The 27090-nt window shown below is 37.7% G+C and overlaps 1 protein-coding gene across 3 annotated transcripts in view; it reads left to right on the forward strand.

Annotated features, from left to right (window-relative positions):
* Herc2 (HECT and RLD domain containing E3 ubiquitin protein ligase 2) overlaps positions 1-27090 on the forward strand; it is a 167710-nt gene that overhangs the window by 98045 nt on the left and 42575 nt on the right. For all 3 annotated transcript variants that reach the window (XM_031386820.1, XM_031386821.1, XM_031386822.1), the window contains 18 exons: positions 100-225; positions 1138-1246; positions 1358-1497; positions 5298-5488; positions 6830-6935; positions 7020-7111; positions 12008-12183; positions 15181-15292; positions 17413-17494; positions 17589-17732; positions 19244-19334; positions 19824-20001; positions 20144-20225; positions 20312-20483; positions 21467-21611; positions 24009-24234; positions 25197-25368; positions 26740-26926. In XM_031386820.1, the coding sequence (XP_031242680.1) occupies positions 100-225; positions 1138-1246; positions 1358-1497; positions 5298-5488; positions 6830-6935; positions 7020-7111; positions 12008-12183; positions 15181-15292; positions 17413-17494; positions 17589-17732; positions 19244-19334; positions 19824-20001; positions 20144-20225; positions 20312-20483; positions 21467-21611; positions 24009-24234; positions 25197-25368; positions 26740-26926 (2531 nt within the window). The remainder of the gene's footprint in view (positions 1-99; positions 226-1137; positions 1247-1357; positions 1498-5297; positions 5489-6829; positions 6936-7019; positions 7112-12007; positions 12184-15180; positions 15293-17412; positions 17495-17588; positions 17733-19243; positions 19335-19823; positions 20002-20143; positions 20226-20311; positions 20484-21466; positions 21612-24008; positions 24235-25196; positions 25369-26739; positions 26927-27090) is intronic.

The following is a 27090-nucleotide window of genomic DNA, read 5'->3' on the forward strand; positions in this document are numbered from 1 at the left end:
TGAGCACACTCCTTGTTAATGTATTACATTTCTTAGAGACATAGTTCCCAGAAAATGAACAAATACTAATCATTGTGTATTTGCCAATGAAATCCTTAGGCTATCCTCCACCGAGTTCTTCTTCTCACATCAAGATTGGTGATAAAGTACGGGTCAAAGCTTCTGTTACCACACCGAAATACAAGTGGGGATCTGTAACTCATCAAAGTGTGGGGCTTGTGAAAGGTAATATCCAAGCAACAAATTGCTATCTTAAAGAGCACAATTTCCTTTTATTTACATATATGTTTATCATGCATTTATTTTATGTATGTATTTAACTAGCCTATAAGAAGTTTAATGAATATGTCTGAGAAATATAATAAAGGACAGAAATAGCAGACATAAAAGATAGCCAAGTTAAACAAAATAGGTTTGATATGAGGAAAAAATAGACGTGTATTATTTTATCTTTAAATATTTGATACTACAATACTGGTACTTTTCCCAGTGGTTAGGGGCATTGGAAGAACTTCTCAGAATATGCAAGAACAAATGACTTCTTTTATATCTTACTTTCTATATGTTTTTTGTTTTTGCTTAAAAGATTTTTAAATGATTAAAGCAAAGATAAGTTAAAAAATGATTATGGCCGGGCGGTGGTGGCACATGCCTGTAATCCCAGCACTTGGGAGGCAGAGTCAGGCGGATTTCTGAGTTCGAGGCCAGCCTGATCTACAGAGTGAGTTCCAGGATAGCCAGGGCTACAGCCTGTCTCAAAAAACCAAAAAACAAACAAACAAACAAACAAAAAACAAAACCCAAAAAATGATTATGGCTGTTACATCAATGTTTTAAAAGAAGATTGTTCTTAAAGGATAGAAATTATTATTTACTAATATGGTTTTATTCCCTAATATATAAAGGTGCTAAGTGTTAGTTTGGAGATTATAAATATGAATAAAAGTAGAGACTATAGTATACTACACTAAGCATCTGGAACTACTTCCACTCTTCTCTCCTGGAGCTGGCTGATGATTTTGTGTGTATCTTAACTTGTCTATATCATATGTAAACAAGTACAGCATAGAATCACAGAGCCACAATAGGTATATGTTGACTTTAAAGGATCCTCAAGGAGTTTCTGTCCTGTGCTAGCTTTCAGTGCTAATGGGAAAGACATCATTGTGGACTTCCCTCAGCAGTCTCACTGGACTGGGTTGCTGTCAGAAATGGAGTTGGTGCCTAGTATTCATCCAGGGGTCACGTGAGTTCCTGATTCTGTGATTGCTGAATTTCTTTGGGGAGGAAGAGTTTTTTAAAATTATTTAAAAGTGACCTCATTGTTTAATTATCAACTCATCTATTTTAAAAACAGGTGTGACGGCTGTCAGACATTTCCTATCAATGGATCCAGATTCAAATGCAGAAACTGTGATGACTTTGATTTTTGTGAAACATGTTTCAAGACAAAAAAACACAACACCAGGCATACTTTTGGCAGGATTAATGAGCCAGGTAGAGCTGAATGCTTATGTTTTGTTTTCCACCAAATATCACTAGTTAGGTAATTATTGGAGTTTGCTTTTAGGTTTGTATGTGTCTAGTGAGTGTTGTAGAGGGAGCACAAGGTAGAAAGAAGGGGCAGTCTGACCATTTCCTCCCCTTTCCCTTACTTCTTTCTTTTTAGAGTAGTAAGGTTTGCTCGTCTGAGTTTCCGTGAAGAAATGTTAGAATTATCTCCAGAAACTAAGAGCATGTTTAGTTGGATGTAGTGGAAATTGGGGGAGTGTAAGTTTTCATTTGTATTATATATTTTTATTGAAGTATACAGAACCCAGATTTTGCCATTATAAATTTACAGTGTATGGTCCTATACAACTGGTGCTTTTATGTATTTCCAAAACATTTATGTCTACCTAAACAAACAATAGCATTTAACTTTCTCATCTTCTCTTCCCTATACCCTGGTGTCTTAGTTAGAATTTCTGATGCTATGATACATAACACCAGGACCAAAAGCAATTTGGAGAAGAAAGGGTTTATTTAATCTTACAGTTTACAAATTTATAATCCAGATAAGCCACGGCAAGACCCATAGAGGAGTGCTACTTACTGGCTTGCCCCAACACCTGGCTTGCTCAGCCTCCTTTTTTTTAGTACCCAGGACCATTGGATGAGGGGTAGCTCCCACAAGGGCTAGGCCTGCTCACATCAATCAATTAAAAAAATGCACCATGAACTTGCCTACAGACAAATCTAATGGAGGCACTTTTTTTCAATTTGCATTCCATCTTCCCGAATGACTCTAGCTTGTGTCAACTTACTTTCTGTGTCTATGAACTTGTGTACTTAAAGTAAATTATGTGGGCAGATCTGCCAAATATTTACTCTGCTGATTGTGGCTTAGTTTACCATGCTGTGTTGTGGTAAATATAGTTCTTCAGGAATTATACCCCCTGTAATTTTTATATATTTAATAGGCATTTCTATCCCACTTTAGATCATATTGTTCCCAGTTAAAGACACAGAAACCTTTAGATTTAGAGTACTAGAGCTTAAAAGTACTAGAGCTTGGCAGATATCATCCCCTAAACTATTTTGTCTACTTCCCTGTGGTGATCCCTGAGATATCACTTGCTGTGTTCCACCCAGGCAGCTCCTACTCCAACAGGCCAGGTCTCATGGCCATGTGCTCACCATTCACCTACCCCATGGTGACTAACTTCCTTTCTCTCTATCCCTCTAGTCTCTACCTCATACTCCAAGCCCAGGAATCACTGCTCTTGTCTACCTCTTTCCTGCCTAGCCCAGGCTGTCAGCAACTTTATTAACCAATCAGGGATAACTTGGGGGGCAAGGTTTACATAGCATCATTTGTATAGGTGAGGATCTCCTCCTCTGGCTGACCAGATCTTGGGAGCCAGTATTTAGCATTCAAATACATAGTAGCACCAGACCAACTCCTTACACACTGTCTTTAGGGTTCATTTGTGTTGTAATGTGTATCAGAATGTGTCTTGGTTGCTAGTTACAATTTTCCACTATATGCATATACCAGGCGTTTTTATCCATTTATTTATTCATGGGCATTTAAGTCATATTCCCGCCTGCCTTTGGCTTTTGTGAATGATGTAGACATTAACACTGGTGTGAAAGTTTCAGTCTGTGTCGTGGTTTTATAGTCTTTTCTCAGGGTTACTACCATAACGTTTCAACATTCTTGTATTGAATCTATGCTTTAGAGATGATGATCATTTACAACAGTTAAGGCCTGCTTAACTATAGGTTTTCTGTGTTTCTTTGTTTTTGTCTTGTTTTTTAATTTTTATCATATAAGTCATAAATATTATTGTCTAGAATTATTCCTAAGCATTTGCTTTTCCAGCTATTTTAGTTTTTTTTTTTTTCTGAAATTTTAGTTGTATTTTGAGGAAATAAACTAATGTGTGTAGGTACTGTACTTTTGCAAGCTTTATTAACTCTAATATGTATGCATGTTTTAGATGTAGGCAACCTAGCCTTAAACTAACTATGTAATGGAGTCTGACCTTGTTCCTCTTGCCTCTAGCTCCTCAGTGCCAAGATTATAGATAGGCATGTCCTACCAAACTCATTGTTTTCTATAGTATTATATTATCTTTCTTGGGCATTTTCCTTCATCACTTTAAAATTCAGTGCCATTGGAATTTGGTTCATTGTCTTTCTGCTGAAGTCAGCTGGCAGTCTAATTGTGGGGCCATTAATCCGTACAATTGTTTCCCCTTAATCTGATTTTGAAATATTATCTTTCTATCAACACATAAATTTTACATGTGCATAGATGCATGCTTTTTATATTTATCATTATTGGGTAGGTAAGCCTTCTTAATTTTGTGTCTTGGTATTTTTGGTTAGTTCTAGAAAACTGTCCATCCACCTTCCCCCCAACCCCCTTGCTAATTTTGCGCCCTTCTCTTATATAGGGGTGGGGGTTTTTTCTTGGCTCTGTATTTGCTTTTGTCTCATTTCCTTTTGTGAACTGTTGCTCCTCAGCTCATGCTAGATCTTTTAGAACCTCTTTATTGGAGTCTCATTTGTTGTAAACTGCTTTTGAAATTCTTAGTTGTATTGTTATATTTATCCTTTTTCTTGTTTTTTTTTAGTCTTTGTGGATAGTCTATTTCTGGTGTTCTAACTCATGTTTGCATGTAGTCCTTATGTACCTTTTGTGTTCTGGGTTTTAAAATTTGAAAAAAAATTATATATGTATGGCTACTTTGGCTATGTGTATGTCTGTGTACCATGTGTGCATGCCTGATACCTGTGGAGGCCAGAAAAGGTCATGAGATCTCCTGGGACTGGAGTTACAGAAGGCTGTGAGCCACCATGTAGGTGTTGGGAATTGAACCTGGGTTATTTAGAATAGCAAATTTTAACCACCAGTCAGTCCCCTGGCCCTTGCGTATTAAACATTGTTTCTGGAATCAGTTTAGGCCTCATATTCACTTTGTCCAAAGAATGGGGGAAGAGAGGTTTATTTTGTCAGGCCTTAGGGATAAATACCTTTTCAAACTCAATTTTATCAACTGTCCTTGATTGACATAGTTGTATGTTGAACTTTTCTATAAAAGGAAAAGAAAGTATGCCCCTAACCTAATGTCACTTCAGAGATTACTCTTCCTTTATGCTTCCTGTTGGGATTTCAAATGCAACTTGGTTTCTGTGGATACCACAGCCCCCTTGTTCTTCTCTGACAGATACTCAAGGGAACTGTCAGATCTAGGTGTCTCCTCTGCACACTTCCATTTATCCCTAGGCTTCTTTAGATGCTGGTCTTGTAATTCTTTTCTACCTCATTATTTGATACTTTCAGACAGAGGTTTATTTACTTTGTTTTGTCTGGTTCTTCTGGTTGGAAAGGCTAGCTGAAAATTTTAATGTACCATTAATGGATGTGTAAATACTTTACAGATTTGACATTTAGCTCTGCATTCATACAAGCATTGTTATTTTTATTTTGCATTTTGTGGTTTTTAGAGATTGATCCAGGGGCATTCTGCCAGGCAAGCACTCTCCCACAGAACTACTCCCTCAGATCCTAAAGAGAGTTCTAATAAGAGTATTTTCTACCCAGACATTAATCCCAGCACTTGGGAGGCAGAGACAGGCAGGCTTTTTTTAAAAAGCCACTTTTGGTATTAACCAGGTTTTAAATTTAAAGGTACTTAAAAAATAGTATAGTTAGAAGCTCCTTGCTATGTAATTCTCTTAGTTTCTCAAACATGGAGGCTCTGACTAGTACCATAAGTGTGACCCTGTTTGACCACATGCCATAGGGCAGTCTGCAGTGTTTTGTGGCCGTTCTGGAAAGCAACTGAAGCGATGTCACAGCAGTCAGCCTGGAATGCTACTAGACAGCTGGTCCCGAATGGTGAAGAGCCTGAATGTGTCATCCTCCGTAAACCAGGCTTCTCGTCTCATTGATGGCAGTGAGCCCTGTTGGCAGTCATCTGGGTCACAAGGAAAGGTAATGATTGGGATGTGTCAGGAAACCCTCTGATTTGGAAGGCTCTTAGACCTTTGCAATGAACTGAGGAACCAGCAGCTTTCCTAATACCCCCTCAAAATTAATTTATATTTCAGTTCATGAATAATTTTAAAGTTACAGAGTAGTATGTTATGTATTATTGTTAGATTTTAAACAGTATGAACAATAGATTTTATTAAGTGACCAATTGATAAAAAGGTTCACTGTTTTTGTTACATTTTTATATACAAAGTATTAATTCCTATTATACTTCTGGTTAGAAATTTTTCTAACTTACAAATAAGTTTTAGGGATTGCACTAAAACTGTGCCGACAGGGCAGTTGTGAGACAGGGTGGAGGAGGTGGGGGCATTATCTTATTTTAACTATAGTGTTTTCTGTGACTTAGTATAGAAGGACTAGCCAGAAGTCTATAAATATATTATATATGGGTCTTAGAGTGAGATCTTGATCTACTTAGATTGTGGTAGGGAGAGATGTGTTGTGGTAAATATTTAAAGGATGCTTTATGCTCCTGTGGGTGATTGTGTGGCTCTGCACCTGCCCAAGACCTCTGGATTCACAAATGTATGACACGCAACTTTTACATTTAATCTGTCTTAACTAGCTCAATGGTTGGGCACTGCCAAACCTCCCCACAAGTAGCACCCCACCTCCCCAGCCCCCCGGTATTCTTGAGTTAACATTTTCTAAATCTATATTTTATATTTACTGCCTTGTTTCCTTCTGGACAGCCTTCCCATGGGACTTTTTCCCTTTGCACCCACATTTCGGCTGTCTAACCCTCCTGCTCCTTCATGGTGTCGTCCATCCTACGATCCTTTCACGAGGGACCCCCTCCTTCCCTCTTCTGTGTTTCTTGCCCTGAAATCCTAAAAGTCCTGCCTCTGTTGCCCTGCCCAGCCTTTGGCCCCTGGCTCTTTATTGACCAGTCAAAAAACCAACTGTTGGCAGGGGCCCGCAGTGGACATGTGAATTCCCATGTAAGCACAAATCCACAAATGTTCTTCTTTTTCCATAATAAGGTTAAGTTTTCATGTTACATTTTGTATTTAAAAAAATCTCTTATGTTCACACTTCCACAATACTCTTTTATTTTACTTTAGCTTTAAAAACGGCTTTATTTGTGTGTGTGTGTGTGTGTGTGTGTGTGTGTGTGTGTGTGTACTAGGGATGTAGGTTCTAGGGATTGAATTCAGGTCCTCAGGTTTAGCAGCAGGTACTTTTATCCACTATGAGATCTAGTGATAACTATTTTAGCAGATAAATATAACTTAAATTTTGGTAACTCAGAATTTTTTTTTTCCCTTTTAAAAAAAGCATTGGATTCGTTTGGAGATTTTTCCAGATGTTCTTGTTCATAGATTAAAAATGATAGTGGATCCAGCAGACAGTAGCTACATGCCATCCCTAGTTGTGGTGTCAGGTAATTGAACTCATTTACTTTAAAAGAAGCATCTCCTTACTTTTAGTAAAGATTGTTTGATTTCTTTACTCTTTTTTGTTCTAGGTGGGAATTCCTTAAATAACCTAATTGAACTAAAGACAATTAACATCAACCAAACTGACACCACTGTGCCCCTGCTAAGTGACTGTGCAGAGGTGAGTTTTAGTGACCCTGTTCCTTTTTGTATTATTTCATGTAGGACATGAGTGACTAGTATGCATTAGCACAGAGGCAAACTTTTTTGTTTTTAAATGATTTACATCTTTTAGCACCTTATTTTATACAACTCTTCTTAGAAAAGAAACCAGTCAATTACATTTTTACTGTATTTTGGTAGTAAGCATATGTGCATTATTCCTAGTATTCTTTAATGATTTGATTGAAGTTGCTCTTTATATCTACAAGTATTTGTCAATACTTAGTATTTCTTCCTTAGTGGTAGATTTTCTGGCAATATTTGTGATGCTGAAATTGCTTCTTTGTTGTTGCACCCTGTGTTTCAACTGTTGAGCTTGTGAAATAGTAATAAAATAACTTGCAGATGGAATCCAAGTTTATTGTCTCTTGAAAATTCTGAAGTCTCCTGGCAAAGTTTTCGGTCAACCTGTAGGCTGGCTGTTCTCTCTGCTCATGGTTTCTTTTGCTGCACAGAGACTTCTTTAACTCCATTCACTTCCATTTGTTAACTCTTGGGACTATTCTACTAAAGTGTATACCTATATGCAGTGTTTTTCTACACTTTCCTTTAGCAATTTCAGGGTTTCAGCTTTTCATTTACTCTCTGATTCACTTAAGAGAAACGGATCTCTTCCTTCTTCAGTAGTGTACAGGGCAATTTTTTTTTTTTTTTTTTGTTCTTCTTTCACCAAGTTCATTATTGCCATATGAGTAAAAGCTACTAATATTTCTACTGTGGTTTTTGTATGCTACAACTTTAATGAATGCACTTATCAGATCTTCAAGTTTTCTATTAGATTTATAGCATCCTTACCATCTACAAATTAACATCTATCTAGTTTTTACCCCTTTTACTTTTTTCTCTCAGTGCTATCGCTGAGATGATGAATACTGTACTGTATAAGACTAGAGAAAGCAAGTTCTCTTGTTTTGTTCCAGTTTTAGGGGAACAGTTTTCCCCCATTTAATGCAGTGTTGGCTATAAGTTTGTCATACTTAGTAGTCAATATTATTATAAAGGGGTATGTTCCATTTACTTCTAATTTCTTCAGGAATTTTTATCATTAGTTCAACTCTGTCAACTGCCTTTTCTATATTTATTAAGATGACCATGGGATTTCTGTCTTAGGTCTGTTAAGATAGTATTGCATTGATTGCTTTGCATATATTGAACCAACCTTCCACATGCGGAAAGAAACCAACTTGATCATGACATTATCTTATTAATGTGATTTTGAACTTAATTTGCAAGGGTATTTTTATATCCATTTATAAGGAAATTGGTCACCATTTCATTTGCAGTTGTTTGGTTTGGATGACAAGGTGATCACTTGCTTAGTAAAATGCAAGTCTGTACTTTTCCTTTTTGTGTTTTGAGAAATATTTTGACAAATGTTGATTATTATCAGATTTTCTTTAAATATTTGCTATTATTTACCTATAAATTCATCCAGTTCTGGGCTTTTCATTGTGAAGAGATACTTAAATATTGCTTCAGTCTCTTTGAATGCTATGGGTTAGTTTAAATTATTTATATCTTTTAAGTCTAATTTCAGTATGTTATGTACAGCTAGAAAATTTTTTGTTTCTTCTTTATTCCCAAAAATGAAATATACATTTTCAAAGTAGTCTCTGATGATCTTGAGTGTTTCTTTGGATCCTGTTTTAGCAACTTTTTCAACTCTAGCTTTATTAATTAAAATTATCTCTGTCTTTGGTTAGTTTGACTAGGGATTTGTCAAGTCTATTAGTCTTTTCAAAGAACTAGCTCTGATTTTATGTATTTATTGTTTCTGTTTCAATGATTTTTGCCCTAATCTTTATTATTTACCAGTTGCTGCATTTAGGTTTAGTTTGTTTTTTTTTTTTTTCTTTTAAGAACCTTGAGGTTTGTATCATTAGGTTATTACTTGGACATCTGTCTCTAAATACCTCTAGTAGGATTGCCTGGGCTTATCCTATCTGATACACTGTATTCTCATTGTAGGAACTTGACATTTTCCTCCCTCATTTCTTCAATGAGTCACTCAAACTGATTGTTTAATCATCAAGTATTTGGGTGCTTTCTAAGGTTCACATTGGGGTCGATTTCTGGGGTTTCTATACTGTATTCAGATAAGCTTCAGGGATTATTTCTGTCTCTCTGTTTCTGCTTGTGTCTGTCTCTTTCTCTCTGATTGCTTTGTGGCCTGTAACATGATCAGATTTTAGAGAATGGGTATTCTCTAAATGAATGAGTATTCTGTAGATACCTATTAAATCCAGTTGATCTGTGCATGAAAAAAGATTGCTTTTTTTTTTTTTTTTTTTTTTTTTTTTTTTTTTTTTTATTTTTTTTATTTTTTAGACAAGGTCTCACTACTCAATAGGAGGCCTTGATTGTTGTGGAACTTGTGTATAACAGGTTAGCCTAGAATCCAGATAACTGCTTGTAGGATTAATGGTACCCAACTGCCGTCCCTAGAGTGGATGGTATAATTTAGTTCTGATGATGATGATGAGATGATGATGATGATTATTTAGTTTTTAGTTTGGTTGGCTCATCTACTCTTAAATCTAATATGAGAGTAGGGTATTGAAGTTTCTCACTATTACTTTGTCATTACCTATGTAACCTTTCATGCCTTTTAGTGTTTATTTTGTGGAATTTAGAGCCTCAAGCTTCAGGATATTAAATACTTTGAATAGTTAAGTCCTCTTGATGAATTGTTCCCTTTATTAACATGTAGTAGCCCTCTGTACTTTTTAATCTTTTTGTAATTTTTATTACAGTTTACTTACTTATCTGTCCATCTACCTACCTACCTACCTACCTATCTACCTACCTACCAAACCTATCTAGTGCACCAGGCACATATGTGGATGAGAGAACTGACTCAAAATCAAATTTGTGTTGTCAGAATTGGAGACAGGTGCCTTTACCTCGTGAGCTATCTTACTGGCTCAGTTTACCCTCGTTATCTCTTCTGAGTAGTTGTGGCTTGAACACTGTGTTATCAGATGTGTAAATTGATACCAGCTTATTTGCAACTCCCATTTCCTTGGTTTGTTGATTTCCAACTTTTGATTCAGTCTTTGGAGACAACAGATAGTTGGATCTTGCCATTTAATTCAGTGAGTTAGTGTCTTGGTTTCTTTTCTGGTTACTGTGATAAAATATTTTGACAAGACAACATAAAAGTAAAGGGTTCATTGCAGCTGAGTTTAGCATCTTATCATTTGCAGGGAAGTCAGAGTGGCAAGAGCCCAAAACAGTTGTCACATCTCATCCTTATCTATCTAGAGCAATGAATGAATGAGTGTATGTATGCTCAGTTCCTTTCTGCATTTACATAGCCCATGTCCCTGTCAGGAATTAGTGCTAATCTCAGTGAGCAGGGGTTCTCACATGCGGTTTGAATTTCTTTTGTGGATCTCTTGGTGTGTGTGTGTGTGTGTGTGTGTCTATGTCTGCCTGCCTGCCTGCCTGCCTTTGGGTTGCTTTTCTCCCTGTCCTATTTTTCCTTCTTTTTCTTCTTGTGACCCATGTGGATTGTCTTTACTTGGATTTATGTTCAGGGAAAAGTGACTGAAGTAACAGTTGTGATGATACTTTGACAGTAGTCCTAGTGTTAGCTGCAGGAGTGAGTTTTGTGTCCCTCACTTGTATCCCTATAAGACTTGGAGACAGCGACACTAGTGTATTGGTTGAGGGAAATGTTACAAGCATATGGGAGTTAAGAGTATCAGTAGTTAAGTACTTAATGAAGGAACTGTGGGAAGAAAAAGAAATAGAGTACAAAGGAAACTATATAGATAGGTTAGAGGAGTAAAAAAAAAGCAGTAGAAAGCATTGTATATCAGATTTAGAGAAAAGAGGCACAGACATACCTAAGTACCTTTTCTAGCAGTATATAAGTTACAGCAAGCATATCAGTTGGAAACTTAAGATACCAGAGTGTAAATGTGGAAAAAATTTAAAATTACAAAAGATGCATATATAAAAAATAGAATGCTAAAATTAAAAATTAATAATGAAAAGCAATGTAGAATAAAATAGAAAGTATTACATTCTCATTAGTGCTTCTTGAACTTGATTGGAGAGAGCTTGTCTCTGTGTTTGTTCTGTGCTTCAGTACACTATGCCACATTCTGCCTCCACAAACTCCATGTAACCTGTGTATCTTCTTGCTTATAGCCTGGGTGGGGTTGGCTGCAGATCTTAGCTTCATAGACTCATACTTGCTTGTGCAGCTCTTCACTGTAGCTTGGGGTCTGGTGCTCCTGGCCTTGATGCTGCACCATGTTCCAGATTTTGCAGCCCTTTCCCGGGGTCTCATTTACTTGTTTCATGGGATTTCTCAATCCCAGGGTCCCTTACCCCTCGTAGACAAGCAGACTTGCCTCAGTCTCTGTGGCATTCTTGCTACGTTCCCACTGCCTAGCTGTGAGATCACCTGCTCCCCAGGCAGTGGCCGGGAAGGAGGATTTTAGGTGTTAGAAATGTCCAATTTCAGATTCTTTCATCTCTTTGTAGTGTGTGGTTTGTGATGGTAGTTAACTTAAAATTCTGCCTCCAGTTTGAATTTCCAACAACTCACCCTGTTTTGGCAGTTCTCATGCTTTCACTGGGAGCTATTAGTCCCTTCAGGGCTCTCATACTCCTTAGTGTGCTCAGATGAGTTAACTGACTTCTACGTGGGGGAAAAATAAAACCCACCTCACCTTCTTTTTTACTGCCTCTATTCTTTCTGTTACTTTGACATTGTTGGCCTTTTTATCTTGGACTTCTATCCAGACATGTGAAATAACAAATGCAGTTTTTGATCTCCCATCCTTCCAGAACATTGTCTGTTTGAGTCTGAGATGTTTGTACTCATTGTTTTCTTATCCAGTACCACAGGTACATTGAGATTGCAATAAAACAGTGCAGAAGCTCAGGAATTGACTGCAAAATCCATGGACTCATTCTGCTGGGACGCATCCGTGCCGAGGAGGAGGATTTGGCTGCAGTTCCTTTTCTGGCTTCAGATAATGAGGAAGAGGAGGATGACAAGGGCAGCACTGGGAGGTGAGAGTTCCTACTGTTGTACTCACTTTCATTCTGTCCCAGTCACAGGAGTAAATGCTCATTCTGAATGAGGATAGCATCGTGCCTACTGGAGTGTGTGAGAGATTTAGTTGGAGTTGATTTCAAGAATAATTAACTTGCAAGAAAATAAAACAAAAAATATGCATTTCAAAAACATAATCATGAGAGAGGATTGAAAACAAAGTTTACTTTTTCTTTTAACCTGAATTGTCTCTGTTTTGGTGTAAATCCTTGTAGCTTCCTTTTTTCTCCCTGTGCCAAAAGATGTTTTTCTATAGTCATGGTAAAGTATACATTTTATGGCCAGTTGTTTTAATTTTGCTTTACTATGGTAGAATATACTAAGCATAATCATCCATTTTAGCAATTTTAAGTTTACACTTTGGCAGCATTAAGTACATGGACATTGTTCTAAAACTGTTTCTGGATTGTCTTTAGGTTGTTGTATATAATTGTTATAGAGTCTTACGACTTCTTGTTAGTCCTGACTTTGTGGGGAATAGTGATGGTGATGACTGTAGTTATCATTCAGCGCATGCCTGTGGATGTCTTCTGTGGGGAACATAAAAACTGAAATCAGACAGTCTCATTTACATCAGTTTGGAACTGGGAAGTGAAGGGAGCACGTGCTGCCTAGAGGGGCTGTAGTGGAATGTTGCCTCCGACAGAAAGAGTCAGTATTTTATGAAGCAGGTCTGCAGGCAAAAGAAATTGAGTAGCTTATGTCAGGGTCAACAGATTCTTCATCTGTGTGTTGGAAGACATATGTGGGACAAGGGCTACTTTAGGCCTCATTTGCAATCCTAGCAGCAACATTGTAGATATACTTTCTTCACAGGTTGTGCTTTTATAGATGAGTCTGTGCATGTGGAATTGTTCCGGCAAACATGTGCCAAACATATTGCTGTTTATCCAACATTGCTGAGACTGTGTGGAATTCCTAGTAGAGTCAGATCCTTCCTTCCATGGGCTTTGGCACCAACTCAGTTGAACAAACACACTTTGCTCTGAGTTGCTTTCAGTGATGTAAGGAGACAGGGGAAGTAGTTCTATCTGCATTACTGCTCAATACATGCTCTTAGTCATGAGTGGGCCAGTAACTGTGGGTGAGCCAGGTTATTGGTTTTAGATGCTGCCTTGCCTTATTTTAAAACTTCTCTATAGAACATGAAAAGAAATACTATATGCATAGACTAGCTTATCTACAGTATATGTGAGAATTATAGATTAATGTCTTCTCATTTAGTGGCCATTAAAATGAATTGGGCAGGTCTAATTAGTATATCTATTATATATGTGAGGTAATCATGTCTTAGTGATGAGTTTGGGTTTTTTTTTTTAAATGGTTGAATTCACTAACAGGAAAATTGACATTTGGATGCATCTTTAAATTTCTAAATAATACTATTAATTAGCTAATACTATCTGGATTAATTAGCAGTCTAAGCAGTTTGTCTCAGAGCCAGCTCCCAAATTGCATGTGTACATAGTGATGATGATTAGCTGACCAGTCAGTACTTAACATGGTACCATTCATTGAATATTCTCAATGTCAGCTCTTGTTTCTCAGCCATATTTTGACCAAAAATCTATTACATGGTAATCTGGTACCTTGTATATTAATTTGTCCTACTTTGCCTTTTATCAGATAAGTCAGCTTTTCTACATTTTATTCCCACACCAATGGGGTTTGATCTCCTAAAGCAAATATTTATTCTTATATAACATGCTTTTAAAAAAGTCTATATAAAGGGTAGTTTCTAGAACCCCAAATCTTCTATTCCTTATAAAAATAGATCTAAAAACAATTTTAAGAAAAAGGAGCGGGGACAGGGTTTTAGCACTTGAACTCAAAATACCAGCTGGGAAAAATCTTAACACTGTCCCGTGTACTATGAGACTTTTATCAAGTTGAGAGCTAGTGCTATGGCTGATATTGATTGAGTTTCCTACCTTTGAGGACACATCAGGAAATGGGTTCAGCAAAGTATGTTAGCAACTCAGGAATGAGAGGATGGCAGAACCTGTAGCCTAGTAGGCCAGTGGCCAGACATTGTAGCTTGTATTGTAAACAGAGGATATAAAGGAAGAAAGTAAAGTAGCAAATTGCCTCATGTGTGTTTATATCAGAAGAACTCCAATATCATGTTGTTAAATGTGTTTAATTCTTTCCTTTGAGAAATAAAATGATCACACATATGTCTAGGTACAGTGCCCCACCCATGTCCCCTACATGCCACAAGGCATACTTTGAGGTAGAATCTGTTAGGACTCTTCCCCAGTGGCTCCTCAGGTCCAGTTGAGTTCTGTTCTTTGTGTACCCTGTTGACAAGTAGGACTTGTCTTGAGCTAGTGAAACACTGTAATATTTATTTGTGTATAAGAAGTAAGCACATATGCACTGGACCATAGGAGTTTTGTCTCACAGAATTTTATGGTGGAGGAATGACCAATTGATTTGCCATCAGAATGTTCTCCATCAATAAAAGGCTAAAATATAAATTTTGCTGTTAAAAGATAACATGTTATTGGGTATGGCAATGCACACCTGTTATCTTAGCACTCAGGAGGCAGAGGCATGCAGATCTCAGAACAGCCCAGTCTACCTAGTGAGGTCCATGCTAGACCAGGCTACATATTCCATGCCAGACAGGATTACATAGTGAGATCCTATCTCAAAGACAAACAAACAAACAGACAGACAGACAAACCAACAAAACCAAAACAAAGTAACATATATATGTTTATTGTAGTGAAGGTAAGATAGAGTTAAATCTACAATTTTCACCTATGTTTATACAAATGTTGGTCCCATGGAACCCATACTCATACACATTGAGGGGTTTATTGTGTTAAAGCAAATCCTGTAAGAGTTCTAAGAGTGGCTAGAATGTGCTCATTACTTGGAGGTGGTTTTTTGTGTTTTAAGTCCTTTGTGTTGAGTAAGCTTTGTTTCTACTTTGTTTTCCTGTCTAGTCTTATTAGAAAAAAGACTCCAGGCTTGGAATCAACAGCTACAATAAGAACCAAAGTGTTTGTGTGGGGACTGAATGACAAGGACCAGCTTGGTGGACTTAAAGGCTCCAAGGTACTTAATTATGCCCTGTGGCTGATGCGAGTGCTTACTGTTGCTTCTGTCTGAGGCTCAGCAGGACTCAGACTCTTTAAGGATGTACTTTCTAGATGTGGCTTAGGAAATTCAGTTTTTAACAGTAATACACATTGTCAAATTGAGTTTGTGAGAAGTCTCCAGCCTTTAGATATAGTTGTAATCTGCCTACCTAAAAGAGTAGAGCATAAACTAAAATGTGAAATGATTTGACAATGTATACATAAAACTATAGGTTATAATTATGTCTTGCCTTCAGTATAATAAAATATTTAGACAATAATGTATAAATGCCATAGTGGTGACTTTTGCTTACTGGATATTTAAGGTAGAATAGCCTTTATGGAGAGGATGCTTTGAGCACAGAGAAGTGGTAAAAATGCACCTGGGTGTACACACTTGTCATCGGGGAGTGGCTCATGGGTAGAGACTTACTCACTATTAATAAGTCATGAGGCCAAGGAAAAGCTGCATGACAGCTCCCATGCTTGAACTTCAGTTCATAAATAATTTGGTTGAAGGCTAATTTGTAAAGTATTTACTTACAAAAAAGATAAGATCACACACAATAAAAATAACGACAACAAATAATACATTTGAACTAGGATTGAATTCATTGTATAATATCTTGAGTCCCAAAACCAATTAACTCCAAATTTGAGTATTAGGAGACAACTAACTCTATGAGATGAAGTCTGCTCTTTTTAGTATTCTGTGATAACATCTTTAGTCGTGCCCCTCTGTCACCCACAGTGTCAGGAAGCAGAGACTATTAGAACTTAACTCACTTAATCTTCTTTAATGTTCGTACTTGAGCTAATTTTTATTTTTATTTGGGAAACCTTAAATTGCATTTATGCCCTAAGTCTCCTGATGCCCATTTTGAAGGGGGCAATGGCAAGTAGATCTAGGTGTCTCATCTGTGTCAGAGCTTGTTCACACTTCAGGTTGCAGTCCCAAGTTGGTAAAAAAAAAATCCCTGCATCATAATAAAGTGTTTCTTTGAGAATTTTTAACTTAAACCACATCTATCTACAATGGAAAATAGAAACATCATTTCCTTTCTTTTCTTTTTCTTTTTTTCTTTTTTCTATTTGAGACAGGCTGGCCTTAAACTCCCTTGTCTGCCTTTGGTCACCATGCCCAGTTTGTACATGAGATGTGAGTCAAAATCAAAGAGAGTGAACAAGGCAGTGACTGGAAGTACAATTTACCCTTTTGTTTTATCTTTGTATTGTGTACTGTTTGACCTTTCTTGTTGCTGTGACACAATACCTCAAAGAAGCAACTCGAGGAAAGAAAGATATGTTTGGGCCCACATTTAAGAGGGACACAGTCTGGCATGGTGGCGAAGGCAGGGTGGTGGTAGCTTGCTTAATTAAGTCTGAGCAGACCAGGATGCAGAGAGAAGGCTACCCGCAGAGTTGTGCTTCTTCAAGGCCAGCTTCCAAGTGTTTCATTTTCTCCATCTAGCTCTCATCTGCTACAGAATCTTCAGGTCTCCAGAATAGTACCACAAGCTGGAGACTAAATGTTCAAACACATGAACCTGTGTATGTATGGGGGTGGTATTTTATGTTCAAGTCATAACATATGTACTTCATTTTATACCTTGTAGTACAGAAATGTTCTCAGTACCTAGGTGGAAAAGTTAAAAGTTGTGAACGCTCATGTTTCTGTTTGAGGATTCAAATATTACCAACAACTGGCTTATTTTTTTAGGCTAGGTTGGCTAACCAGCAAGTTTCAAAGGGTCTAGCCACATTTCTTCCCCAGAATTGAGATTGTAAACCATGCCTGGCTCTTTTATATAGACTCTGGGGATTGAACTCAGATCCCCATGCCCGTGAGGGAAGCCCGGGACTGAATCATTTCTCCAGCTCCTTGTCTAATTGTGTGTCTACCACTTTAAAACAATCTAATACTACTCTTTCATTTTTAAAATAGTTTAGCTTGTATATGTAAGAGCTAAGGACTCCTGTGGCTAAGATAATCAGAAACTAACAACTGTTCTGTATATTATCTGGTAAGATCACTTATGATTTAAAAAGTTTAAACATTATCTTTTTCCTTTTGTTGTTTTAAATATCCTATTCTAGATAAAGGTTCCTTCATTTTCTGAGACTCTGTCAGCACTGAATGTGGTTCAGGTGGCTGGTGGTTCTAAGAGCTTGTTTGCAGGTATGATAATTCTAATATTGGAAAAATAATGTTTGGCACAGAAAAACAGTAGCTTTTATGTTCTGAAGGGGCCACTTCTTTTGACTTCTTGCAGTGACTGTGGAAGGGAAGGTATATTCTTGTGGAGAAGCCACAAATGGCCGGCTAGGCCTGGGGATGTCTAGTGGAACGGTTCCTATTCCTCGGCAGATTACAGCCCTCAGCAGCTACGTGGTCAAGAAGGTAGCAGTTCACTCAGGTATGTACATCAGTGCTCAGTTCCTAATAAGCTTTTGCCCCTGCCAGTGATTAAGGCCCTCAAGTAACTTCCTGAAGTGTCCTCGTGTTCTTTTTCAAGGTTTTTAGTTAACTACTTTGAAGAAAAGGTGGATACTATAAATCCCTGGGTGGTCTACAATTTAGTACTTAATAAAGGTTGTTGAAAGCTAGCATTGTTGGCATTTTTGGTGTGTGGGTGTGTAAAAAGATAGTGTGTTCAGACCTGCAGTGAGTGTATTAGGCGCAGCATGTTGAAGCTAGGAAACTACAAAGTCTGTTCCTTAACCATATTATTTTACTATAGAAGTCAGTGGCTTTCATAAGATTCCCTAAAGGACCTTCAGTTAGGAGAAACATATTTTTCAAATGAGTTATTGCTGTCCTTCAGTTTCAGCTTTGGCTTTGTTGAATGTTTTTCTGAAGCACTATGCTAGATTCCTAAGGAATGGAACTGAACTCTAGATACCAAGTTCAATTCATGCTCATACTGGATAGGATACGATATAGTCATGTATAACAGACAATTTAAATGGTAGTAGCTTATGCAAAACAAGAATTGACTTTTCTACTCTGTTAACCTCTAGGGCAGTGGTTCTTAATCTGTGGGTCACAACCACTTTGGGGGGGTCATATATCAGATATTCTGCATATCAGATATTTATATTATGACTCAGCAGCAAAATTACAGTTATGAAATAGCAATGAAATAGCTTTATGGTTGGGGCTCACCAAGACATGAAGAATTGTATTAAAGGGTAGTAGCTTTAGGAAGGTTGAGAACCACTGCTCTAGGGTTAGGGTCTGGGCCCATCTATAAGGCATCTGCCTGTGAAGAACCCTGGCTCTTCTGGCCTCTCGCTGTGGGAAGGTGGCTATAATACTCTAGCCCCATGCAGCACCTCTTTAGAGTGGAAGTTGTTGTCCCTGATAATATGGGTTTTTTTGTTGAGGATAAAGAGTAGAAAGTGAATGCTGGGTACCAGGAATCTCATCTGCTGCACTGCCCTGACACTCAAAAGTTTGTAGAGACTTGACTGTACAGCTAAAGTTCATGCCTATAACCTGAGGCAGATATTTGACTCAGAGTGTCTGGGAAGAGCATAAGCCACATATGCTTTCAGAATGGTGGGTCTGAAAAGTTCCACTGATGGTGCACATTGCTATTTGTGATAACAGTCTGCCTAATTATAATGTGCTCATTTTTATTTTTTATCTAAGTATTGACTTCTTATATACTAAAAGCAACTGAAGCCCCATTAACAGTCATTATTATTTTGCTGCTTCTTTGTAGGTAAAATATTTCAACAATTTATAGTTTATTAAAAGTCTTTTTTATTTTACATATATGTCACTTAGACAGCTTGTATGATAACTGTGGTGATAGTTCTGTTTATTCATTTAGTCAACACATACACATTGAGTACATGCTATATTCCAAGCAGAATGGATAGCAAAAACCTTTGACAACCTTCCCCTATATGAATGTTGCAGGTGGCCGGCATGCTACAGCCTTAACCGTGGATGGGAAGGTGTTCTCGTGGGGTGAAGGTGATGATGGGAAACTTGGACACTTCAGCAGAATGTAAGGGTTCTTTTTTCAATTTCATCTATTAACAGGGAACTGTTAGCTAGTAGTAATAGTGTATTTTCATAGTTATTTTACAGAAAATTAATGTTACAATTTATTAATTAAAATAAATATTAAATTTTTAAAAACCTGGATGGATATACTGTGATTTAACATACTCTTTTAAGGTTTGATAGTTAGAGTGATGTGTGTTTTTATGTGTGTGTATACGTGTGTGTGTGTATATATATATATATATATATATGTGTGTGTATATGTGTGTGTATATATATATATATGTGTATATGTGTGTGTGTATATATATATATATATACACACGTATACACACACACGCACGCACACACACACACACACACACACACACACACACACACACACACATAGAGAGACAGAGAGAGAGACAGACCAGAGAGAGAGAGACCAGAGATGGGCCACCTCTGTGAAAAGACGTTTGATGAGGAGTGTAATTTACTTTTACCTTAGGAACTGTGACAAGCCAAGGCTCATAGAGGCCCTGAAAACCAAGCGTATCAGGGACATAGCCTGCGGGAGTTCTCATAGTGCTGCCCTGACATCCAGTGGGGAACTGTACACCTGGGGCCTTGGCGAGTATGGCCGATTGGGACATGGTGATAATACAACACAGCTGAAGCCCAAAATGGTGAGTATACACATTTTTTATTGCTTATAAATAATATCTTGCAAGATAAGCCTTAAATCTAGGTTTTTAAAGACTTGAACGTTATTGACTTTGTTTTCTCAGTTCCCATGCTTCACTCTGTTTTAAATTTGCCATTGAGTAGGTAAAAGTCCTTCTTGGTCACAGAGTAATCCAGGTTGCATGTGGAAGCAGAGATGCACAGACATTGGCTCTGACTGATGAAGGTAAGAGCTGGTTGTGATGGTAGGTTTCTGGCTGGGTCTGAATGTCACGAACTATCTACCCAAGGTATTTATTTTTTTAAACCTAGGTTTGGTGTTTTCCTGGGGTGATGGTGATTTTGGAAAATTGGGCCGAGGAGGAAGTGAAGGCTGTAATATTCCCCAGAACATTGAGAGACTAAATGGCCAGGGGGTGTGCCAGATTGAGTGTGGAGCTCAGTTTTCCTTGGCACTCACCAAGTCGGGAGTGGTGTGGACGTGGTATGTGAACTTCCTCAGTGTTATTGCCAAATGTGGAGTGTGTGGCAAGTCCTGCACAGCCTAGGCTTCTTGTAAAACTTTCTTCCTTACTCATTTTCTTGTAAAACTTTCTTCCTTACTCATTTGGCATCATTATTTAGAAAAAAAATCTATATTGAATTGTTGAATTGATATTACTGATGATATTACAGAAAGATTTTACAATGTTTTTGTAAAGAAATCTAGAGAAGTTTTAAACCAGTTTGCATAGTTTAAATAGATTCGAAAAAAAAAGTCTGTGTTTCATTGTATTGGAAGCTATGTGAAATAAGGAAAGCAAAACAGACCTATAACTTTTTGGTCCTGGAAAATTTCTCTCTCTCTCTCTCTCTCTCTCTCTTTCTCTCTCTCTCTCTCTCTCTCTCTCTCTCTCTCTCTCTCTCTCTCTCTCCCTCTCTCTCTCTCCCTCTCTCTCTCTCTCTCTTTCTTTCCCCCTCCCTCCCTCCCTCCCTCTGTCCCTCCCTCCCTCTCTCCCTCTGTCCCTCCCTCCCTCCCTCCCTCTTTCCCTCCCTCCCTCTCTCCCTCTTTGTGTGCATGTATGTATGCAAACTGTTTTTATTTAAAAAGTATGAAGAGTTGAGTGCCCAGACCATCTTGGATGGCATGTCAGGCAATTAGCAACTTGGAAATACATACCAGACAGCACTTGGGAGGGGAGTTTGCAGTGCTATCTATTCTTTTTTTAAAAAAAACAAAACAAACAAACAAAAAAACCAATGAAATCTATAGTAACCAAGCTATTGTAAGACATACTACAGCATGAAAGATCTTACTGGCCAAGTCATGAGTTAATTTGGATATGGCATGTAGTTTTAGAGTTGGAGGACCTTGAGTACTATGTATGACATTATCAGTCCTTTCTAGAAGATGTATGACAGTGAAGGTCTCCTTGTATAGCACTGCCAAATAGGAACCATGTAATGATGATGTTGATTTCTTTTCAGGGGGAAAGGCGACTACTTCAGACTGGGCCATGGCTCTGATGTGCATGTGCGCAAGCCACAGGTGGTGGAAGGACTGAGAGGGAAAAAGATTGTGCACGTGGCAGTTGGAGCTCTACATTGCCTAGCAGTCACAGACTCAGGGCAGGTAAGGCTTTAGTGGCCTTTGGTAAAGTGCCTTCTTGGAATGCTCATCGGGTTACACCCCTCATCTTGTCAAAACTGGAGTAATCAGAGTGGGTATGCTGGTATATATCTATAGTCCCAGCATTTGGAAATCTGAAGCAGGAGGATACCTAGTTGAAGGCTGGCCTAGGTTACATAGTGAGTTGTAGGCCAGCCTGGGCCACATTTTTGCATGCCACACCAAGAAAATAAAAACAAAAAATAATCTTTAAATTCCTGAGATACTTGAATGAGTTTTAATATTAGGTTGGTGCAAATGTAATTATTGAAATATACTATTTGATACTGAAATATATTCTTAAATAAATAGTTTATTATGAATACTTTTAAATAATTATTTATGAGTATGTTTATTTCTGTCCATCTGTGTGTATGTGTGCACACATGTTTAAGTCAGAAGACATCTTTGTGGAGTTCGTTTTCTCCTTTTACCATGTGAGTCTTGGAGATTGAACTTAGGTTCCTAGTTGTGGCCACACAGACTTTTACTTGCTGAGTCATCTTGACAGCTCCTATTATGCATCACTTTAATGCACATTTCTCAATATATGGGGGGTTTGTTTGTTTGTTTTTTGAGGTTTTTTTTTTTTGCTAATAACTTATTACTTATCATTATGTTATACTATTGAAATGATGTTAGACAAAAATAAAAATAAAACAAAAACAAATTTGAGTGACTTTCTTAAGTTTAAAATGAGTCATAAAGCAATCGCAACAATTCATAAAATCAGCAGTGTTTCTGGCCCGGGAACTGTTCACAATAGACAATGCAGTTCTGGCTCCAGATGGTTTGAGAGGAAAGCCTTCAAGGTGGGAAGCATAGTTGCTGAGCATCAGGAGCTGGCAATGACCAAGTGACAGCAGTCATGGAGAATGGTTCATAGGGCTACATAAGATATTGCCAGCTAGCTCAGCTTGGACCATTTAACAGTCACTCAGTATTTGTTGCGTATTGGAAAGTTTTACATTGTCATCTTCTCTTAATTTATGAACAATAAAACTTTTTTTGATTAGATTGTGCTATGCGATGAAAAATGGATTGTATAGAACAACCAGCTGTGACATGCTTGGTAGTTGGACAGAGAAGAAACTCCAAAAACACTTTTCAAAGCAAAACTTGCACAAAATAAAGCGTAAAAAGGCCATGGTAATTGTTGATGGTTTGCTGCTTGTCTGATCCATTACTGCTTTCAGAATCTTGCCCAAATCATTGCATCTGAGAAGGATGCTCAGCAAGTCAGTAACATGAGCCATCTGTTCAAACAGTAATTCAAAGGTTAAACTAGTTGGGCTGTGATCTTTTGCCTCATCCACCATATGCACCAGACCTCTCACTACTCACATCTCACAGTTCCAAACATCTTTCAGGGGAAGTACTTTCCACAACCAATGGGATGCAGAAAATATTTTCTAAGAGTTTGTCAAATCCTGAAACTTAGATTTTGTACTGTAGAAGCAAACTTATTTCTCATTGGCAAAAATGTATTTATTGATTATAGTGGTTCCTATTTTTGATTAATAAATACTTCTTTTGACTACTTACATGATTTAAAATTTATGCTCCAAAACTGTAATCTGCTGTGCACCAGCCTAATATTGGAGATCTGTTAGAGTGGTGTTCATCTTGTTTACTGATATATTGTCAGCACAGGTTGGCTTGGGGACCTTTGCAAATTTCCTCTCCATTCTGAAGTCTATGCTGGAATATAAAAATTATCATTGAAAGTTACTCCTACCTCTAAGCTATTAGCAGTTTCTACTTTAGAAAAAAACTGATGCATGATAGAGGCTAAATCTACACAATGGAGGATATACTTACATGATTCTGTACCTACATGAGAGAAGTTATATCCACTTTATTTTGGGAATACACAGTATTTGATATGTAATACTAATTTTGTTGATTTGATAGGAATATACTATTACTAGCTCATCAAGCCATATTATAAATTTGGTTTATGAAAGTGAAATTAGCATATTATTGTTTAGTCAGAAGTGAATTATTCTTTATGACTATAAAACCTAAAAAGCAAATTACTTGAAAAATGAGCATGGTGTTTTTTATTTTTCTTTATAATTTATGGTGTGGCAGAGTTATTGCACTTAGCCAAAGCAAGGATGTGCCCTGCATTTCCCCATCCAAAAAAAGATAAATTAATAGTATGTATTATTGTTGGGAAGCATTTTCATAGTTGATTTTTCCTCAGAACTGTATGTACTCATGTTCTTTTGATACATTGTATGTGATTTTTAAGAGTCTAATTCTTTCAAGTACTATGACATATGTTGTATGCATTTTCAAGTAAGTGTTTAAAAATTATGTGAATTTGAAAAACATAAATTCTTTACCCCCTAACAGGTGTATGCTTGGGGGGACAATGACCATGGCCAACAAGGCAATGGCACAACCACAGTTAACAGAAAGCCAACACTTGTGCAAGGTCTGGAAGGCCAGAAGATCACTCGAGTGGCTTGTGGGTCATCGCATAGTGTAGCATGGACAACAGTGGATGTAGCCACACCATCTGTCCACGAGCCTGTCCTTTTCCAGACTGCAAGAGACCCACTAGGTGCTTCTTACTTAGGTAACACAAAATTTATAAACACTGTACAAATTTTTATGTAATTTTTTTCATTGCCATACTTTTAAAATTTTAGTAATGCAATCATATCAATATTATATGATATTATTAAATCAGTGTTGCTGTGGCTTAAGCAATCCTAAGAGGTAAATTCATAAAAGTATACATTAAAAAAGAAAGACTTTATAGCATTCATCTTAACAAATCAAAATAAACCTAAAGTATGCACAAAGAGGAAACTAATGAAGGTGAGAACAGAAATTGGTAAAATTGAAAACAGCAAACTAGATATTGAGGCTGAGTCTACTTACAATTGTTACTCTATACCATTCCTACTTGTGTCCTGGGACAGAGGTTGCCCTCTGGATCAATACACGCTTCTTACCCAAGATCTAAAGTACAAGTCTTTTGTTTTCCTAGGTGGTGAATTATCTTTCCATCCTTTGGGGTTCTAGTGTTGGGCATCAAACCCAGAGCCCTGTGCACTGAAATACGTGACTGGTGCTCACATCATCTAGGCTGAAAAACCTGTAATTCAAAATACACTGGGAGTTCTCAAAGGGCTCTCTCTTTGGCAGCCAAAATCTCAGCATAGATAAGGGAAGAGGCTCAAGAATTTCCTCCCACTGTTGAACTTAGGAAGGAAAGAGTTTGTTTTGCTTATACTTCAAAATCATAGTCCATCCCTGATGAAAGTCGGGGTATGAATGCAGGCCAGAACCTGAAAGCAGGAACTGATGCAGACCCCATGGAGAAAGATAGCTTAATGGCTTATTCCTTGTGGCTTACTCAGTGTGCATTCTTATATACACCAGGACCACCTACCCAGGTTTTTCAGCCTAGATGATGTGAGCAGGCACTTCATAAATACCAGAGTGCTTCAAAATGACCTAAGTGCTCAAACCAGAGAAAAAGAGTAATCTGTGATCTTAAAAACATCTTCGATTTTTGTTTCCCTATTTCAGGTGTCCCTTCGGATGCTGATTCTTCTTCTTCCAGCAACAAGATAAGTGGTGCGAATAACTGTAAGCCTAATCGCCCTTCTCTTGCCAAGATCCTCCTGTCACTGGAAGGAAACCTGGCCAAGCAGCAGGCCTTATCTCACATCCTTACAGCACTGCAGATCATGTATGCCAGGTACTGCTGTGTTGGCTTGTAAATCCTGCCATTATATAAACTTCATTGCTTTGTAATATTTTAACTTGCCAGATGTTTACATGAATGTTGTGTTATTGTCTTAAGTGCTGTGAGTTGCAAATCACATACCTTCCCTGGTGATTTCTAGGATCTTGTCACTTTACAATAAAACCCAACTGAGTATTGAAATATGAATCAGAAAAATCAAACTTAAGGATGTTTTCATTTTTTTTTGATAATTCTGTATCAATATGAAGGAAAGAGAAAGAATGAGTTTATGATGTATGGCAATTTAAAAAGATTATTCTTTGATTCACTTGATAAGGGGTAGTTCTTGCTGTCTTACATATTCATTTGTTGCTGTTGTCTCGAAGCCTGGTTTAGTTAGTTTTCTAGCTTTGGCCTCTGGTAGCATATCATGGTGGGATGTTGAGGCAGAGCAAAACCTGCTCACTTCATAGTTAGAAGTTAAAAAGAGAAGGAAGCAATTAAGGTTCCAGTCCCCTCAGTGACACATGTTCTACTGACCCAGGGACACCCACTAGACCCTGTCTCTCACAAGTCCCACCACCTCCCAGTAGTGATAGCTGTGTAGTAGGACTTTACCACATGGTCTTTTGGGGGAAGGTCCAAACTATAGCAAACCTTAAGTAAGTTGCTCTATTAGGTAATGTGTCCTAGATGTGGATCTGATAGTTGCGCTCTCGCTGTCTTTTTCCCTCCCTCTCTCTCTCCCTCCCTCTCTCTCTCCTTCCCCCTCTCTCTATCTATATATCTATATGTATATAGATATATAGATCTCTCTCTCTCTCTCTCTGTGTGTGTGTATATATATATATATATCTTAAGATCAACCAAAAACAGACATGGAGGGGACAGTTAATCTGATGATTATTATATTAACTTGTTATTAAACATGAGCTATCTATTCCCCAAAAGGTGCTCTGGAAGATTGGATACTCTTCCATTTGTGGCTTAACTATTAAATCGTGTGCTGTGTAGTATAACAATGAGGGTACACTCACAGAAACACATTATATTAATATTATAAGGAGCATATATGCCTGTAAACTAAGCTCACTGGGGCCTTTCTAGTTGTATAGTTATATATATATATGACTATAGCTATATAATCCACTGTGGACTGAAATGCTACTGTGTGTCTTATAGCTATAAAAGAGCGGGGTATACATTTTAGCTTAGAGCTGTTGGCTACGTGGTTAATATGCACAGTAGTTTCTAAAACTCATTTGTACATATTCTATAAAAATGAAGACATACTTTTAGTGAACACTTGACCTATTCTGCTGTTTCTTATGGTGCCCAGATAAAAGGGTGGCTCACCACAACCCTGGCTTTCTGTTCTGATAGAGATGCAGTGGTTGGAGCCTTGATGCCGGCCGGCATGCTCGCCCCAGTGGAATGCCCCTCATTCTCCTCATCAGCACCTGCTTCTGATGTATCAGCAATGGCCAGTCCCATGAATGTGGAGGAAGGCATGCTGGCTGCTGATCTTGAGGACAGACTGAGTCCAAATCTGTGGCAAGAAAAGAGAGAGGTAAAAGGGAATCTTAAAGCAATGTTGAATTTGAAGGGAAAGGTGGCTTCTCTGTGTTTAGGAAACCCTACTTCTGTCACCTTAGTTTTGTGTCAGTGATTTTGAGCTTGACCTAGTAAAATATATTCTATTTAAAGAGATTTCTTTTTTTTTTTTTTTTTTTT

This window comes from Mastomys coucha, unplaced genomic scaffold (genome assembly GCF_008632895.1).
Source record: "Mastomys coucha isolate ucsf_1 unplaced genomic scaffold, UCSF_Mcou_1 pScaffold21, whole genome shotgun sequence".
Classification (NCBI taxonomy): Eukaryota; Metazoa; Chordata; class Mammalia; order Rodentia; family Muridae; genus Mastomys; species Mastomys coucha.